This window comes from Felis catus, chromosome B2, assembly GCF_018350175.1.
Source record: "Felis catus isolate Fca126 chromosome B2, F.catus_Fca126_mat1.0, whole genome shotgun sequence".
NCBI lineage: Eukaryota > Metazoa > Chordata > Mammalia > Carnivora > Felidae > Felis > Felis catus.
The window spans coordinates 136,623,865-136,640,567 of NC_058372.1; the positions used below are offsets into that span (position 1 = coordinate 136,623,865).

Sequence of the window (16,703 nt, forward strand, 5' to 3'; positions counted from 1 at the left end):
ACCCAGCAATAGCACCACTAGGAATTTATCCAAAGGATACAGGAGTGCTGATTCACAGGGGCACATGTACCCCAAAGTTTATATCAGTGCTATCGACAATAGCCAAATTATGGAAACAAGCCAAATGCCCCTCAACTGATGAATGGATAAAGAAGATGTGGTTTATAAATACAATGGAATACTACTTGGCAATGAGAAAGACTGAAATCTTGCCGTTTGCAACAACATGGATGGAACTGGAGGGTATTATGCTAAGTGAAATAAATCAGAGAAAGACAGGTACCACGTGTTTTCACTATATGTGGAATTTGAGAAACTAAACAGAAGACCATGGGGGAGGGGAAGGGGAAAAAGTAGTTTCAAACATAGAGGGAGGCAAACCATGAGAGACTCTTAAATACAGAGAACAAACTGAGGATCGATGGCAGGGGTGGGTGAGGGAGAAGGGAAGATGGGTGATGGGCACTGAGGAGGGCACTGGTTGGCACGAGTACTGGGTGTTGTATGTAAGTGATGAATCATGGGAATCTACTGAAACCAAGAGCACACTGTATACACTCTATGTCAGCCAACTTGACAATACATTATATTTTTTTAAATAATAATACTAAAATAATAAATAAATAGATAAATAAGATGGAAATAAGAATAATACTCACCCTATAGTGCTATCATGAAGATTAAAAGCGAGAAATATCTAAAGTGCCTCCTACATGACCTACAGGTAGTAAGTTGTTGTAGGTATTGGCTAGCACTATTGTTTTGTTACTACCCTCTGTGAGCATTTACATTTAATGGAATCTGACAGGTTTGGACTGACATTTGCCATTTTGTTACGTTTTGTACATGTCTCCTGTCTCTTTCATTCCTGTGTTCCTCCTTACTGGCCCCTCCTCTTTTTTTGTTGTTTAAATAAATATCTTTAGGGTACCCATCTAGATTTTTGGTTATTTTTTTTTTTACTATTTTTAAATTTTCTTAGCGATTGCTCTTCCAGTGTGCATCCTAATCTGTCACAGTCTTTTCAGACTCATACTAAGATAAATCTGATAAAATAAGATATCTTTGCTCCAATATAGCTCTGTTCTTTCCCTTGTGCTTTATAGTATTATTGTCATAAGTGTCCTATCTATATGTGGCATAAACCCAACAATAAAATGTTATTCTTGTTGGCTTATACAACTTAAATACAAGAAGTGGGAAAACAATATACTTACAGACTTTTTTTATATCAATCTATATATTTACCATTTCCGATGCTCTTCATTTCTTCCTGTGGATTTGAGTTACTGTCTGGTGTCATTTTCCTTCAGCCTGAAGGAATTCCTACAGTGTTTCTTGCAGGGCAAGTCTACCAGTCGTGAAGGCTCTTTGTTCATCTTGTTATGTATTTATTTCACCTTCATTTTTGAAGGGCGATTTTTCTGAATATAGAATTCTTCGTTGACAATTTTGTTCTGAGCACTTTGAAGGCATCACCCTACTCCTGGCTTCCACTCTTTCAATCCTTCTGATTCTCACCAGTATCTGATGAGTCACCTTTTCCTTGGTGCTTTCAAGATTTCTCCTTCGGGCGCCTGGGTGGCTCAGTCGGTTAAGCGTCCGACTCTTGGTTTTGGCTCAGGTCATGATCTTGCAATTTGCGAAATTGAGCCCTATGTCAGGCTCCTCGCTGACACCTTGGAGCTTGCTTGTGATTACCTCTCTCCCCCTCTCTCTGCCCCGCCCCCACTCATGCTCACGCTCTCTCTAAAAAAGAAATAAACATTTTTTTAAAGAAGCTAGTTTAATGGGGAGCCTGGGCGTCTCAGTCACTTAAGCAACTGACTTAGGTCATGGTCACACGGTTTGTGGGTTTGAGCCCCACATTGGGGTTGGTCTCTGTGCTGACAGCTCAGATCCTGGAGCCTGCTTTGGATTCTGTGTCTCCTGCTCTCTGCCCTTCCCCCATTTGCGCTCTCTCTGTCTCTCAAAAATAAATAAACGTTAAAAAAATTTAAAAAATAAGAAAAAAATTAAAAAAGCTAGTTTTCACATTCGTGGTTGCTTTAAATTGCAATATTTATAGCCACCACCAAAAGAGTAGTGGTAAATCCAGGGGAGAGATGTTTGTTCAAGGTAGACACTTTTTACAAATTTTTTTCCAGGTAACCTTTACAGCTGTGAGACGAGGGTAGATATATTAGGGTCCTTACTTTGCAGGAGAGGAAATGAAGGATCGACAGAGTTAAGTGAGGCTCCCAGGATCAGAAACCTCCTGAATGGTGGCCACTTGATCAGTTCTGACTGGAAAAAAGATTCCCACTTCAAAAACTGGGGCTTGTGCTTCTTGGGGGTTACAGCCACGTAGTACGTGTGACATTTTAATCAAAACCAGATAAAAGTGCTAATTTTGTATTTAAACAAGTTCGACCTTTTAGACGTAGAAAAATTCACATGAACGTTTAAGGCAGAATGTGACTCTTTAAAAAGAAATGTGGCATTTCGGACAGAAAGCCTGACGCTATGTCCGAGTTCTGAAAAAAATTGTGTCCCCCTCTCTTTCTGGCGGCTGCCCCTTGGATAGGAAAGTTTGAGAAGCACTTCTTTTGCTAGCATCCCTGGCACTCAAGGCCAGGCCTTTGGTTTGTGAGGTTGTACCAGGCACCCTCCCTGCCCCCGGTTTCTGCCAGGAGCGGCAGGTGAGCTGCGGAGTGATTTTCCTCTGTGCCTTTGGCACCACAAGGAGCTCTATTTCCAGCTGATGACCTGAGACCTTGAAGTCTGAGGCAGCGGCACCCTAGTAGCAACGGCACCTTCAGAGGCGACTGTCCCTGGGCTGGGCTCACTCCCTTTGGCACAAGACCAGCTCCTCTCTCATGGCCCAGGAGCGAGGCCACAGCGCACAGCCAAGGCCTCCGGGGTCTGTGCAGAACTGACAAAATGGTAGCTTTCATCCAAACTAGATGAAAGTAAAGGGGAAAAACAGCAAACTGAAGCAAGGAAGCATTCAGGGAAACATTTTCAGGAGTGATTTTGAAATGGCGGGAAAAGCTCAGTGGCCCGGCCAGCTAGGAGCAGAGGAAAGGGCTCCAAAGTGGCCAATCCGCCAAGAGCTACTCAGAAGGCACGAGATCGTGCTCTGGGTGACTTTCCAGACTCTGTGCACTGCCGGGCTTTCTACAGCACTCAACATGTCATCAGATGCCTTTCTCGTGGGGAAATCAATAATTGTGGGAAAGGCCAATGAAAGGTTTGTGAGCTGGTAAACATTTTTATGGGCTGATTGAATTCTTGAGTTCGCCCCAGGCTCAACAGAGGTTAAGCTGTAAAGATTCTTGAGTTTTCCCACATTTACAAGCAGAAAGAACATGTGTGAATACCCAGGGCCCGGGTCACAGGCTGGAGGGGAGGAAGGAAAAAGAAGAAGGCGCGGTCACAGCAGGGAATCCTGTGACTATCAGCGGGAACTGATGTGTGTGTCACCCCAGGCCCCCGAGGACGCCAGGTGCAGCTGGGTTTCTGGGGCTCCACTGCACGCGCGAGCACACCCTTCGAAAGGGAGGGAGGGGCCAAAGGTGCCGAAATGAACTGACACCTGCTTCACTAAGAGTGGAGTACAAATCAGAGCAAGTGACCCATTTGCTTATGTTTGAAAGTATTATTGGGGCGCCTGGGTGGCGCAGTCGGTTAAGCGTCCGACTTCAGCCAGGTCACGATCTCGCGGTCCGGGAGTTCAGGCCCCGCGTCGGGCTCTGGGCTGATGGCTCAGAGCCTGGAGCCTGTTTCCGATTCTGTGTCTCCCTCTCTCTCTGCCCCCCTCCCCCGTTCATGCTCTGTCTCTCTCTGTCCCAAAAATAAATAGACGTTGAAAAAAAAATTAAAAAAAAAAAGTATTATTAAATGTTTAAAAACACCCCTTAACTATCCCTACAATCAAATCCATTCTTGAGTGCAAAAAAAAAAAAAAAAAAAAATGCATATAAGGAAAAGCATGAGTAGATTTATGAGAAAAAAACAGGAGGTTTGGATGGAGAAATTTGTTTTCATCCCTTGGCCATGTTGGTACTGACTGCTTCTAGCTGAGGATCACGGGAGCCCGGGTCCAGGAAGTACAAAGACCTGAACCCCAAAACAACGGAACCCCAGATGGCTCCAGGCTTCTTACTACGGGAAGAGGCTGCTAAGTTTGAAATGTGTTTAAAAAAATAATCAGAGGGGGGGCGCCAGGGTGGCTCAGTCGGTTAGGTGTCCGGCTTCAACTCAGGTCATGATCTCATGGTTTGTGAGTTCAAGCCCCGCGTCGGGCTCTGAGCCTGCTTCGGATTCTATGTCTCCCTCTCTCTCTGCCCCTCCCCTGCTCACACTCTGTGTCTGTCTCTCAATAATGTTAAAAAATTTTTTTAATAAATAAATAAAAAATAAAAAAATAATGGAAAGACAACATCAAAGAGTTAAGGCAATATGGAGATTTTTAATTTAATTTCTATGCTTGCACAGAGGCAGAAAGAACAGGTGCCCTCTCAAATTTCCTGTGTTCCATTTCCAGTCAAATATCCTTTAGGATATTTTAGGTTTATCACCTGCCAAACTATGTCACCATCCTGGTCCCAATCCTCCCTTTCCTGCTGAGCTCCGGAAGCCCCTTGTGCGCTCTGTCTGCCAGTGGGACGTCCCCAGCCCTGAGAAAGTCACTCTGTACAGGGGCCAGAACACTTGCCCTCCTGACATCAGCACTCACAGAGGGAAGAATGAGGACCACTGACCTGGCAGGTGCTCCGACTAGGACATGAACAACATGATCTCAGAGAGCCTAGAAGATTTGTGGAAACTTCTGTGCCTCTTACCCAGGAGAGGAGATGCCATTTCCATCCCAAAGACGACATTACGGCCCTGGCCCCACCCCACCCCCAACAAAATCCAACAAAAACAGTTGGGGGTAAAAAGAATTCTTCAGGGAAGCCACAAAAGTGTTTTCAAGGGAGGAACCCCAAATGGCAGCCAGATTGGGGTATGAGAGGGTTGATCTAGTGTGGAGCCACCCCAGTGGGGATGTCATTCTGAGAAGTCCTATCAAGACGAGGCAGTCCCAACGGCCCCAGGGTCATGCTGAGGGCAGCACTTCCACCAGCGGTGTTGGTCTTAGTCCACTGTGTCTTGTGGGCCATCAAACTTTTTCTCTAAAGGGCCAGAGAGTATGCACCTCACTTAATGTGGCCTGGAAACATTTTTTGCTCGTTTTGTTCTACAACCCTTTAAAAATACGAAACCCATTCTTACGTCAAAGGCCTGCAAACATAAGCCACAGGCTGCAGTTTGCTGACCTTCGTCTTATTCTATACTTTGTGACCTTTGTCAGTCATATTAGGTCACAAGTCCCCTCCTCCCCACCCAGCTAAGAAGACAGCAAGAGTCCCGGGAGGTGATTCCTGAGGGAATCCCACCTGGAAAGGGCAGCGGGAGGACCTGGAAACGCACACATCAGGAGAGGGTCCTCTATTCCCTCTGGCTCATTCCAGAGCTTCTGATAGGGCTTTCAAAATGCTATGAGCCTTTTTCCTCCCAGAAAAGCTTAAAAACAAGAGGGAGAAGATCTGCAAACCCTTCCCCATCGCTATTTCTGGAATCAACTAGAAACTAGAGGAAACAATCATCCACTGGGCAGCATTACTGTCCCTCAGTACTTGCCATGCACCAGACAGCACGCACAGAACACGCTTCTGCAGCAGGGACTATTCCTATGTCTCGGGAGGAAACTGAAGAACAGAAAGGTTAAGTCACTTGCTCAGGTTGCACAGCCAGGAAGTGGCCCAGCTACAGGGCTGAGCACACGTACTTTGCCTCCGGAGTCTCTGCTGTAGGTGGAGCCTCCTTAGTAAGATTTGGACAAAAAGGACTTTATAAACTTCCAGGTCCTTCGCTCCCCTGTCGTTCTGATCATCAGACTCCGTGAAGATGGTGGAGGAGAGGGGCTGAGCCCCACCCAAAGCCCGTCTTGAGGAGGCAGAATATTAAAGGAGGCTGTTGACGAGGAGGAGAAAGGGAAAAGTCCAGCAGGTGAATCAGTGGCGCCTGGGGCCTTCTGAGGGGCTGTCCCCGCCCCGCCCCCACCACTTGCGGGGATCGGGCCTGGGCTCACTTGCAAGCAGTGGTTTCTGGAGGAGGTGATAGCTTAGGAAGCTGAGGTTTTTCTTGAACAAACGAGTCTCATTGGGCGGACATCTCTCTCAGGAAAGCTCTTCTCCAGGACTCACCCAGTCCCCTGGTCAGGGAGCCTCCTTGTCTGAAAACGGGGGCTTGCCCACTTTTGCTCCTACACACGGGAACCGGAACCAACAATAAATTCAGGATGACCACCCAGAGCGGGGTCAGCCATTCAGATGCCACTTTTAATAAATGACCCCTCACCACCTATTTTGAGCATACCAAAATTGTTTTTTTCTTCAATTAAAAAGAAAATCAAATGTCTCTCATCCAAGAACAGAAGTACCATTTTCTTTCATTTAAAAATTATCATTATTATTACAGCAATTAGGATCTCAAAAACAAATCATGCTCTTTGTCACGATGTAAATAATGTGTTTAAAATTATTTCTTCCCCTGATGATTCTATTCATAATGTTAAGCCTTGAATTTCGTATGTCTTTCTAAATTTTTTCCTTGCCTTATGCAATTAATGGATTTTATTTCTATAAAAATGGGAGCGTATTATAGAAACTATTCCATACCTTTTTAAAAAAATTTTTAACATCTTCCTCAATATAGTCTCATCTAAAAAATAGTTGCATCATAGTAAACAGTAGGTATGCACTGTAATTATTCAAGAAGCCCCATACTGACTTTTAGGTTGCTGAAAGCTAGTGATAAAAGGAGGCATCTCCTTTTGTTCCTTACAGGCATTGGGATAATTGTCTATTTATTTGGAAACTGACAAAGTAGTGTATTACATCACAGCAACTACAAAAAATGTCTCCAGACAGGTTATAAACTTACAAGAAGAAAATACAAGAAATTATTTTCATAATCTTGGAAGGGAAAAGGACTTAATATAGACTACCCAGGGGCACCTGGGTGGCTCAGTTGGTTAGGCGTCTGACGTTGGCTCAGGTCATGATCTTTCGGTTCATGGGTACAAGCCCCGCATCGGGTTCTGTGCTGACAGCTCACAGCCGAAGGCCTGCTTTGAATTCTGTGTGTCCCTCTCTCTCTGCCCCTCTCCCACTCCTGCTTTCTCCCTCTCTCTCAAAAATAAATAAATATTAAAAACAGTTTAAAAATATATAGACTATCCAGATTCTATAAAGGAAAAAGAACCTGTCAGATTTGATGACGTAAAAATGAAAACTTTCTGTGTAATGAAAGGAGCTACATAAAATCAAGACAAATGATATACAGGGTTAATTTTTCTTTTCTTTTTTTTTTTTAATTTTTTTTCAACGTTTATTTATTTTTGGGACAGAGAGAGACAGAGCATGAACGGGGGAGGGGCAGAGAGAGAGGGAGACACAGAATCGGAAACAGGCTCCAGGCTCTGAGCCATCAGCCCAGAGCCCGACGCGGGGCTCGAACTCACGGACCGCGAGATCGTGACCTAGCTGAAGTCGGACGCTCAACTGACTGCGCCACCCAGGCGCCCCCAGGGTTAATTTTTCTAATATACAAAGTGTTCCTTGGAAAATATACAAAAAAAGAAAAAAAAAGAAAAATAGAGACTACAACAGACATATAAATAAAACACAGAAGTTATACAGATGGAAGTATCATATAAGTGGGTCGTAGAAATGCAGATTTTATTTATTCAAAAATTTTTTAAAAAAAATATTCATTTTTGAGGGAGAGAGAGTGGAGAAAGGGCAGAGAGAGGGAGAGAGAATCCCAAGGAGGCTCCTGACTGTCAGTGCAGAGCCCAACTCAGAGCTTGATCTCACAAACCGTGAGATAATGACCTGAGCTGAAATCAAGAGACAGATGCTTAACTGAGCCACCCAGGTACCCCAGAAATGTAGAATTTAAAAACACTGAGTACTATTGCCCTCAGTTGGGCAATATTTTAGAAAAATAATAACATCTTGTCCAGCCCTTCCAAACTTACCTAACACACGGGAATCACCAGAAAGCTTCAAACAAATACTGATCCTCAGAAGCCATGATTTAATCGCTTTAACGTGAGGCGTGGGGTTCTACATTTTTGTCACTTCCCTGAGAGATACTCATGTGCAGAATTTGGACATTAATAACTTGAGAATAATTCCCATAATTTGGAAATCGTTGCTCTGGATTTAGGGGGGACGGTTCTGAGGAAAGGGTTCTCTCCCTCACTGTGGGGGAAGATTGTAAATCACTACAGCTTTTCAGAAAATAATCTGGCAAATTGATTAAAATGTAGAATGTACATAACTTTCTGATTCAGTAATTATACCTAGAATGATGCACCCTAGGGAAAAGATAGCAGTGCTACACAAGGATTTGCGTGCAAATACACGCACGCATGCTTCCTGAGGCATTGACAGCAAAAACCTGGAAGGAAACAACCGTTAAAGGAAGATACTGAGATGTCCACTGAAGTGAACACACATGAACTGATGTCTGTGGAATACTGTTAAAAATGCAAGTCACAGAATAATAAACCTAAAGCTAATTTGTAAAGACAGTATGTCTACACCATTTGAATAAAGAAATGAGAAAAGCAGAGAAAGGTAACATCAAGGGCGCCTGGGTGGCTCAGTCGGTTAAGTGTCTGACTTCAGCTCAGATCATGATCTCACGGTTCATGAATTTGAGCCTCACCTCGGGCTTTGCACTGATGGTGCAAAGCCTGCTTGGGATTCTCTCTCCTGCTCTCTCTCTCTGCCCCTCTCCGACTTGTGCTGTCTCCATCTCTCTCTCTCTCTAAGTGGATAAATAAACTTAAAAAAAAAAGTAACATCAAATTGGGAGATGAGTGAGAAGGAGATCAGAAAATGTTCATGTTTCTTTAGAAAACAAGAGACAGGCACCTGGGTGGCTCAGTCTAGTAAGCCTCCGACTCTGATTTCAGCTCAAGTCATGATCTCATGGTTTGTGAGGGAGCCTCACATTGGGCTCTGTGCTGATAGTGCAAAGCCTGCTTGGGATTCTCTCTCCTGTTCTCTCTGCCCCACCCCTGCTTGCTCTGCCCTCTCTCAGAATAAATAAATAAATAAATAAGACATTAAACAAAAAAAAGAAAACAAGAGAGATTTTGGAATTCAAATGGTTGATTTTTAAAAAAACAATTAGCCTTTAAAATAGACACATATGAAAAATAGAAAGAGGGGGACCTGGGTGGCTCAGTCAGTTAAGCATCTGACTCTGGATTTCAGCTCAGGTCATGATCTCATGGTTGTGGGACTGAGCCCTACGTTGGCGGGACCCTCCTGCTTGGGGTTCTCTCTCTCCCTTTGCCCTTCTCCTGCTTGTTCCCACTCTCTCTTGGAAAAAAAAATTAATTAAAAAAGAGAAAGAAATGGGGTTTGTCCTAAGATGTATTAAAACTTGTAACAAAGTATGTGACACACTATGCTGGTATATTAATCGTATATTAAGAGTCATATTTATACTATTTATTTACCATATATCTATATTACATATATTACATTTATATATATTATTACATTTATAATTATTACATTTATATCTGGATTATATATCTATAGATATTTATAGATATCATATATACATGATCTTTGAAATCAGTTTTGCTATATACTGCTATAATTAAGACAGCAATGGAAAGATAGATCAATAGCATAGGATACAGTCCAGAACAAAACTCCAGATTTATATGGATACCTATCATTTGATGATGCAGCATCACACGTCTGTGAGGGAGGATGTGGAAATCAATCGCTTACGACACTTGCCACGTGGCCAGCGAGGGAGAGTTGACTGGTCCCAAGATGGAGAAATCTGGGGCAGATGGTGGCCTAGAGCCCGAAGTGGTGCCTCGCTAACAAGTTCCCAGGCGGCACTGATGCTGTGGATCCAAGCCGCACTTGGAGCCCACTGGGCAGGCTGGTTTATAGTGGAAGGCATCCCTGTATATTCCACAGAGGGGTGTGGCGGGGACAGGAGGTAAGCCATGTTGGGGTGACTGCTTGGAACTGTCCATGGTGTTGTCCGCTCGGCAGCTTTACCTTCTGAGCCCAGCGAATGCCTCAAGGATGTGCCCAGCAGGATTTGGATCTGGGCTTAGGAAGGTGCATCTGTGAGGCCCTGAAATTACGATTCAGCAGGGAGACCCGTGGCATCGACGCAGTCAAGGTGTGGCACAGCCGACCAAGGACCTTCTGCTGATAATCGCGGTTTTCACAGTTCCTGCTCCCATATCAGGTCACAGGTTAAAAACAAAATTGCAAGGCTGACTTATTTTGCAGGGGCCTTCATATTTTGGAAAGATGATGTCCACATCCCAACCGGCTTCCTCAGCTCCCCAGCTGAAATGTCCCTCGTTGTTCAGTGTGTGCCATGGTGTCACGCATCCCGCCTTGTTTTTATTAGAAATTCTCAACTGTGTGACTTCTCTAGCCTTCCAAGATGCGCCTTCCTCAACACAGTTCAAACGAATTCTTCCAGCGCCTGCCTTTGCCCAACGTCCCACTCAGGGCCAGCAAGTGCCTCCCACTCACCCAGTTCTTCCACTTGCTCCTCTGAAGGAGGATTCTTCCCAAATTTCAGGATCCCCTGTGGCATTCCCGAATGGATTCCCGGCAGATATTTTAAACTCTGGGCGAGAGGTTAGTGAGAAGCCAGGAACTGAAAAATAAAAGCCATTCCTTTTAAGCTTCATCGTCTCTGGATTAATTTAGGTCTGACGACCAGTCTAGTATCACGGCGTGTTATTAAATCTAAAATGTAAATGACCACTCCTGGTGAAACGCCCCTTCGCATCGCCCGAACTCGGTGCTGCACGTGACAAAGCTGGAAATGGCCTTCAGGCTCGTACATCACTGCACCTGTCTCCGTTTCCACAGACTAACATTCACGCTCTTCAGAAACGCACCCCACTGCAACAGAAATCAGGCGACAAAGAAGTTAAAGGGAGAAGACATTTGTTGACAGAAAATTAAGACGGATCTAACAGACTTAATCTCCTTCTTCTCCCCTAAGTCAGATATCATTTCTATCAGGTTCCCTTCTAGTCTCCTCAGTTGCGCTCACCCCAAGTTTCGGGATATAACCGGTGGAGGAAAGTACAGGTTCTTCTGTATGCCAAAGGCACTGTAAGGGTTGCCCCAATGGGTAATTAAACAAGAAGTGACGGGGTCCTGGCTGAGACTGGCCTCCCGAGGTCTGAGGCAGGTCATACACCGTTGTGAACATTTGATAAACACCAGGATATGAGGGGATGTTCCTCTGCCTGGAGTTTTGGAACCTATTCAGCACATGCTCTAAGACTCACATTGCCACACAGTTCCCCGAGGACACATTGGTGATGCTGGACTAGTGGGTGACGCTGGGGGTGGGGGTGGGGGCAGAGATCCCAATTATTAGGACTGGTCTTGGGCCCATCCACACCAGCTCCTGGAGACCCTGTGTTTCTGGCCGTGATCAGTTTTCATACATCAACTCGCCTCACCTTTTTTTTTGCTTTACGGTCTCTTCTGTGGCTTGTCACTAAAATTCTGTAGCTTTAGTTTCTTAATAACTGGCCCCAGGGAATAGGCTGTAAATCAGTCTTTTTTTTTTTTTTTACAGGAAGATCTTTTCCTTTTTGTACAGGAAATCTCAGACCTCAGCTTGCTGAATTTCTCACCCAAGCCTTTTGAAGGTCTCTCTTCTCTCTTCTTACAAAAACAAGGGAAGCGGCTGCCACCCCATTTTCCAGGCAGCAACATTCCTGCTCCCCAGGGGCACTTTTCCAGAAAAGCTTTCACTCTTCCCTGGGTTTCCTGTTAAGTCACTGCTTTTATTTTTCCAAACCTTCGTTTCTCCATGTTAGCTCTGGTCTTTCTCTTTCCTCACCATTTCTAACATTTTCTGTTTGCTTGTGCAAATCTCATGATCCAAATGTAATTAACTCTATATTCCTGGTCAGCCGATGGCCTCTCTTCCTCACTCACTACCCTCAGGATCACCCGCTACCTCCAGGCCACAGCAGGGCTCCTGACAGTCCTTACTCCAGGAATGAGGGCCCTTCAACCCCCTGTACATTCTTTTAAAAGCCTCATCTTGTCCCCGAAGCCTTTGCTGAACATGTTCTCTGTCTCTGTTAACAGGATAGCTGGGGGCACAGGTAAGGGTGCTCCTAATGCTGTCCGGTGTCCCCTTCCTCAAAAGGTAGGTAGGAGTGAGGGCTCCAGGCAGAGGTACCCGACTGTGGCTGGCGTGGTCCTCACTAGACCAGTCATATCACCACTAGACCAGTCATATCACCACCTCACTAGACCAGTCATATCCATGACCTCGTGGCTTCTTCAATGCTAACATTCGCCAGAACTTTCCACTTTCTTCTGTTCCGATGCTGGATTGTCTGAGTCTTCTAAAGTTTAATAGGAACACGAGTCATGCAACCCTGTGTGTGTCATGGTGGTTTTTAGAAAGGCACAAAAAGACGACACTCAAGATTTTTCTTAAAACCGGACTTTTTTCTCAGCCACATGGAACACTTGTCTTCAGTGATGGGAGATGCCTAGTGAGTCAGTGAATCATAATGTGGAGAAGGGACGGCTCTGCAGTCTCGTGATGCTTTTTTTTTTCCATGACTAATGCCTCATTGTGTGGCGATTTCCCTAACAGGGGCAACGTGTGTGTCTGGAAGGGCTGGACTGCTCCTGAGGCCGGCCCACCACTTCTTGGATTTCGGAGCAGGAGTGGCAGGGAAGCGAGGGAGGACCGAGGCCCAATCTCAGGTGAGGCTGCCTGCAACTCCAATCTCAGCCACTGCTCACCGCCTTTCCAGAAGCAGGAAGATGGGAGGCTTCGGCACAGTTTTCTCTTCCTTAAAAAAGAACAACGCAACTCCGATCTGATCCCTGAGTGGGGTTTCATGGGGAATGAGACAGGAATAACCTGACAGTAGAAAGCAGAACAGCCACGTGAGGAAAGGTCAGTAGAAGGAAGTCTTAAAGATAGTCCAACAGCGATCAGGAAAGTCTTCCTGATGGTGGCTTGTGAGGTGAGTCTTGGGAGAGAGGAGACATGGAGCAGTGAGAAGAAAACTGTGGAGGTAAGACAGTACAAGGCTGTGCTTTTCAACAGTCAGTAGAGCTACACTCACCTCAGGCAAGCTCCCAGATGGTACCCCCAGGGATAGGGTGAGAAGGTCTGCAGTGATCCCAGGAATTGGGAAACCTAAGTAAACCTCAGGAATGCTGAGATGGCACTCAGGCTACAGATATCATGGAAACCGCAGCAGGCAGTTTCAGGCAATTTTGAGTACCTCCGCTTTGTTGAAATTGTCCACAGCGAGCAGGATTTGTAAACGAAATACCTACAGGAGTTAGACCGGTGCAAGTGGTGACGGGAGTTGAGAGGGTGGAAGAGCGAATGTAGAAGCGGTCTCTTCCTGTTCTTCAGGGGACAGAAACCACATCACCCCGGCAATTATTGTCACGCAGGAATATGCACCTAATGCATCGGAGCTTTCTATTTTCAGGAGGAGCCGGAGACCTGGGCTTTACATAAACCTTCCTCTTCCAATTATCCAAGGATGGATTAAAACACCATGAGTACCAAACAATTCCATGAGGGCCAAGGCTTGGCAAGATCAGAAGGGCAGAGTAAAATCTTACTGTATGTGGAATTGAATGATGGATGCAAACCGTATTTCTTCTGGTAGACAACGAAAAGCAATAGGCTTTGGATACAGTAGGGACATGAACAAGAATGCTTTAGGAAAATCCACATGGCTATTGTGGATCCTTAGGATGGAGTGGAGACAGGGTCTCAGTCAGGAGATTAAATGGGGTTTCTTCCAACTGGGCAAAGGGGATAGAGAAGAAAGGGGGCTGTGAAAGGTGTTGGGGAGTAAGAGGTCAGGAGATACCACTAGCTATGGGAAAGGAGGGTGAAAGGAAGCATCCAGAATCCTTTATGTCTAAATGTGCACTACCTGTAATCATCCTCTTAACATATACTTGTTTCAGTTTCACTCATTCTGCAAAAATGATCATTTAGGTTACATTCTGATAAGGGTCTGCCTAATAGGTAAATTTAGAGTCATTTGTTTAAGGGGAAGAAAAAAGCACAGACAAAATATTTTATAGTATCTATAATAAATGCAAAGAAATCAATACAAACAAAACTTGGCTTTAGCAAACTGTACATACATAAATATCTTTTTTTAACTATAACATTCAACTTTTTTTTCACATAAAGCCTTCCATGATCTTATTTATTACATCCAGTTTTTCTTTATACCTTTAAAAAAGTGCCTTTTAGATTTACAGCTTGTGCTTCTAAAGCAAAGGTTAGAACACCATGCCCCAAAGGAAAACAAGGTAAAAAGAAAGGTGCCATATAAGCTCTTAAAAATTGTATGTTACAAGGTTCTAAAATCTCTGCAGCACTGATTGGTTGGTAGATTGTTCGATGCCAACATGGCATTCTGGAAGAGTCCTTTACCAAATGGATGGAGCAGCACCGTGGGAAAGGTGCCTGGACAGTCTACTGAAGTCCTTGGGTATGCATAGAATGGGCCACTGCGTCCAGAGAACAATGGAGGTCCTTAATCTCTTTAGTGCTGAGGCTCAGAGTTTCAAAGAAAATTTCTTCCCAACCTGTCGTGTCTGCTCTCCTCCTGTCATTATTTACCATCCCCCTCCGAAGCCATGATTTGCACACAGAGGCTACAGAGGAGGGCTAACGCTGCCACACCCAGGGCATTCGCCAAGATGCAGGTCCTCTTTGGGTTAGCGTAGGATTGCTTTTGGCCAAATCCTCCACATGCGGCTGGCATCGGCCTGGTTCAGAGTGGAGGAGGGCCGTTTGTGTATCTGAGCATGGGGTGGAATGACCGGGCAAAGTTGTTGGAGAGGGCACAACTATAGTCTTCCTCTGACATTGGTACGAGGCAGGCGAGCCCGATGAGGAGCAACAGGAGAAGCTGGAGTGGAAGGGCCGCGCGGAGGACTCTGAGTAAGAAGGCCCGGCCGGACCGAGCTGGCCGAGGCTCAGAAAGGGAGGAATCGCAGCCACCTTTTATGGACCTGAGAGGAGAATCAACATAAACAACTCAAATATCTCAAATGCTGGATGGATGCTGCTTTTTGCTTCCTCACCTTCCTGGAAGCTAGAGGACCATGCCAAACACAACCCAACCCGTCAATTAGCTGGCAGCCTTCTGCGGTAGGGGATCTCCCACCACCACATGAAGAGTGTTTTGGAAACTTCCCTGATGAAAAATAAACATTTAGTCAGTCAACTAAAGGCAGCTCATTGGGTTCAAATTCCACCCCTTAATTTGGTGAAACATTTCCCTTCAACAAAGATAACTGCCCTATACACATTCTACCAGCATAGATTAAGTAGATCCAGGATAATTCAAATGTGGATGTTTGATGTGGGACATTTTTGGTTTCACAGTATCAGTAGCACCATTAGGCAAAATTAGTTGCTGTCAGAATCATACAAAGTATCCCATCTAGCCATCCTGGATGTGCCGAAATCCATGCAGCAAGGATAAGAACATCCACGGCCATCTTGCAGAGACCCATCAAGTTTAAATAATCTTAGAGCATACCCTGGTTTCATCTTGCACTGAATCAGCATCTGACCCTGACCCAAGTGGGTTCCAAAGCTGTAGGAACAAGGCGACAGCAGAGTCGGTCTACAGGACACTGATGTGGAACGACATGGATTCTAGGCCGATCCCATCTATCACTAGCTCTGTGACTTCGGGAAATGGACACCATTTTCTGAGCAGAACAGGTTGTCTTCTTGAAGGCTCCTTCTAGACTCAAAGTTCCAAGTTTGCCTATCTACTTCCATTTTTCCATCTCCCTTTATATAGTGCATTAGAGATTAGGTATGAATCAAGAAAGACGGCAAAATATTGAATATGGAAATAAGTCCTGGCTATAGGATGCACTATTTTCTCTTTGTGATCATCTGTTGATGTCTTGTTTGGTTAGTAGTGGAAAAGTCATAGAAGGAAATGTTATTTACAAGAGGCATTTGTACATACATAACACACATGCATGCACGCACACACAAAACACTGCAGGAGCAGAAAGAATTTATGTACCAATGAGACACATTCCTCCATACCTAGTATGAGTTCCCTAATGGTTATAATATCACTAAGAGTAAGGACACTGAATGTGAGGCCACTGGAGAGATATGAAGGTGGAAAAACGATATTGGTTACTCTGTACATTTTTCTCATACGAAAACATTGTGTTTCTAGCTATATCCTGTTAGCCATTATGTCTGAAAACATCATATTCATATAAGAAGGGGTATCCCAAAGAAAATGACTGTTAAGATAAAAAGCAGACATAATCCCCCTAAAAAAAGGAACAGAGGGAGTACTCAAAGCTTTCTTATGACACCATCAAAGACAGGTGTGAGACGAACAGGTTAGTCCTGCAGAAGCCCCAAGCAGCCACATACCATACTGTGTTTCTGGTACAGTTCTTGCAGTGTAATGAAAAAACAAATCATTGGCCCAAACTGGGACTGTATTCTTTTCCAAAGTCGAAAACTAATGGCTGTGTGACCTTGAACAACTCATTTCACCTCTACGTGCCAACTTCTTCAAACCC

The 16,703-nt window shown here is 44.7% G+C and overlaps 1 protein-coding gene across 22 annotated transcripts in view; it reads right to left on the bottom strand.

Moving 5' to 3' along the window:
* Nucleotides 1-9,464: 9,464 nt before the first annotated feature.
* Nucleotides 9,465-16,703, bottom strand: part of SYNE1 (spectrin repeat containing nuclear envelope protein 1) — a 475,092-nt gene continuing 467,853 nt past the window's right edge. For 17 of the 22 annotated variants that reach the window (XM_045058221.1, XM_045058222.1, XM_045058230.1 and 14 more), the window contains one exon: nt 14,195-15,146. In XM_045058221.1, the coding sequence (XP_044914156.1) occupies nt 14,906-15,146 (241 nt within the window). In that variant the 3' untranslated portion in view covers nt 14,195-14,905. Of the gene's footprint in view, nt 11,004-14,194; nt 15,147-16,703 lie in introns of those variants that run through there. The other 5 variants (XM_045058235.1, XM_045058234.1, XM_045058238.1 and 2 more) reach the window with 3 other exon arrangements.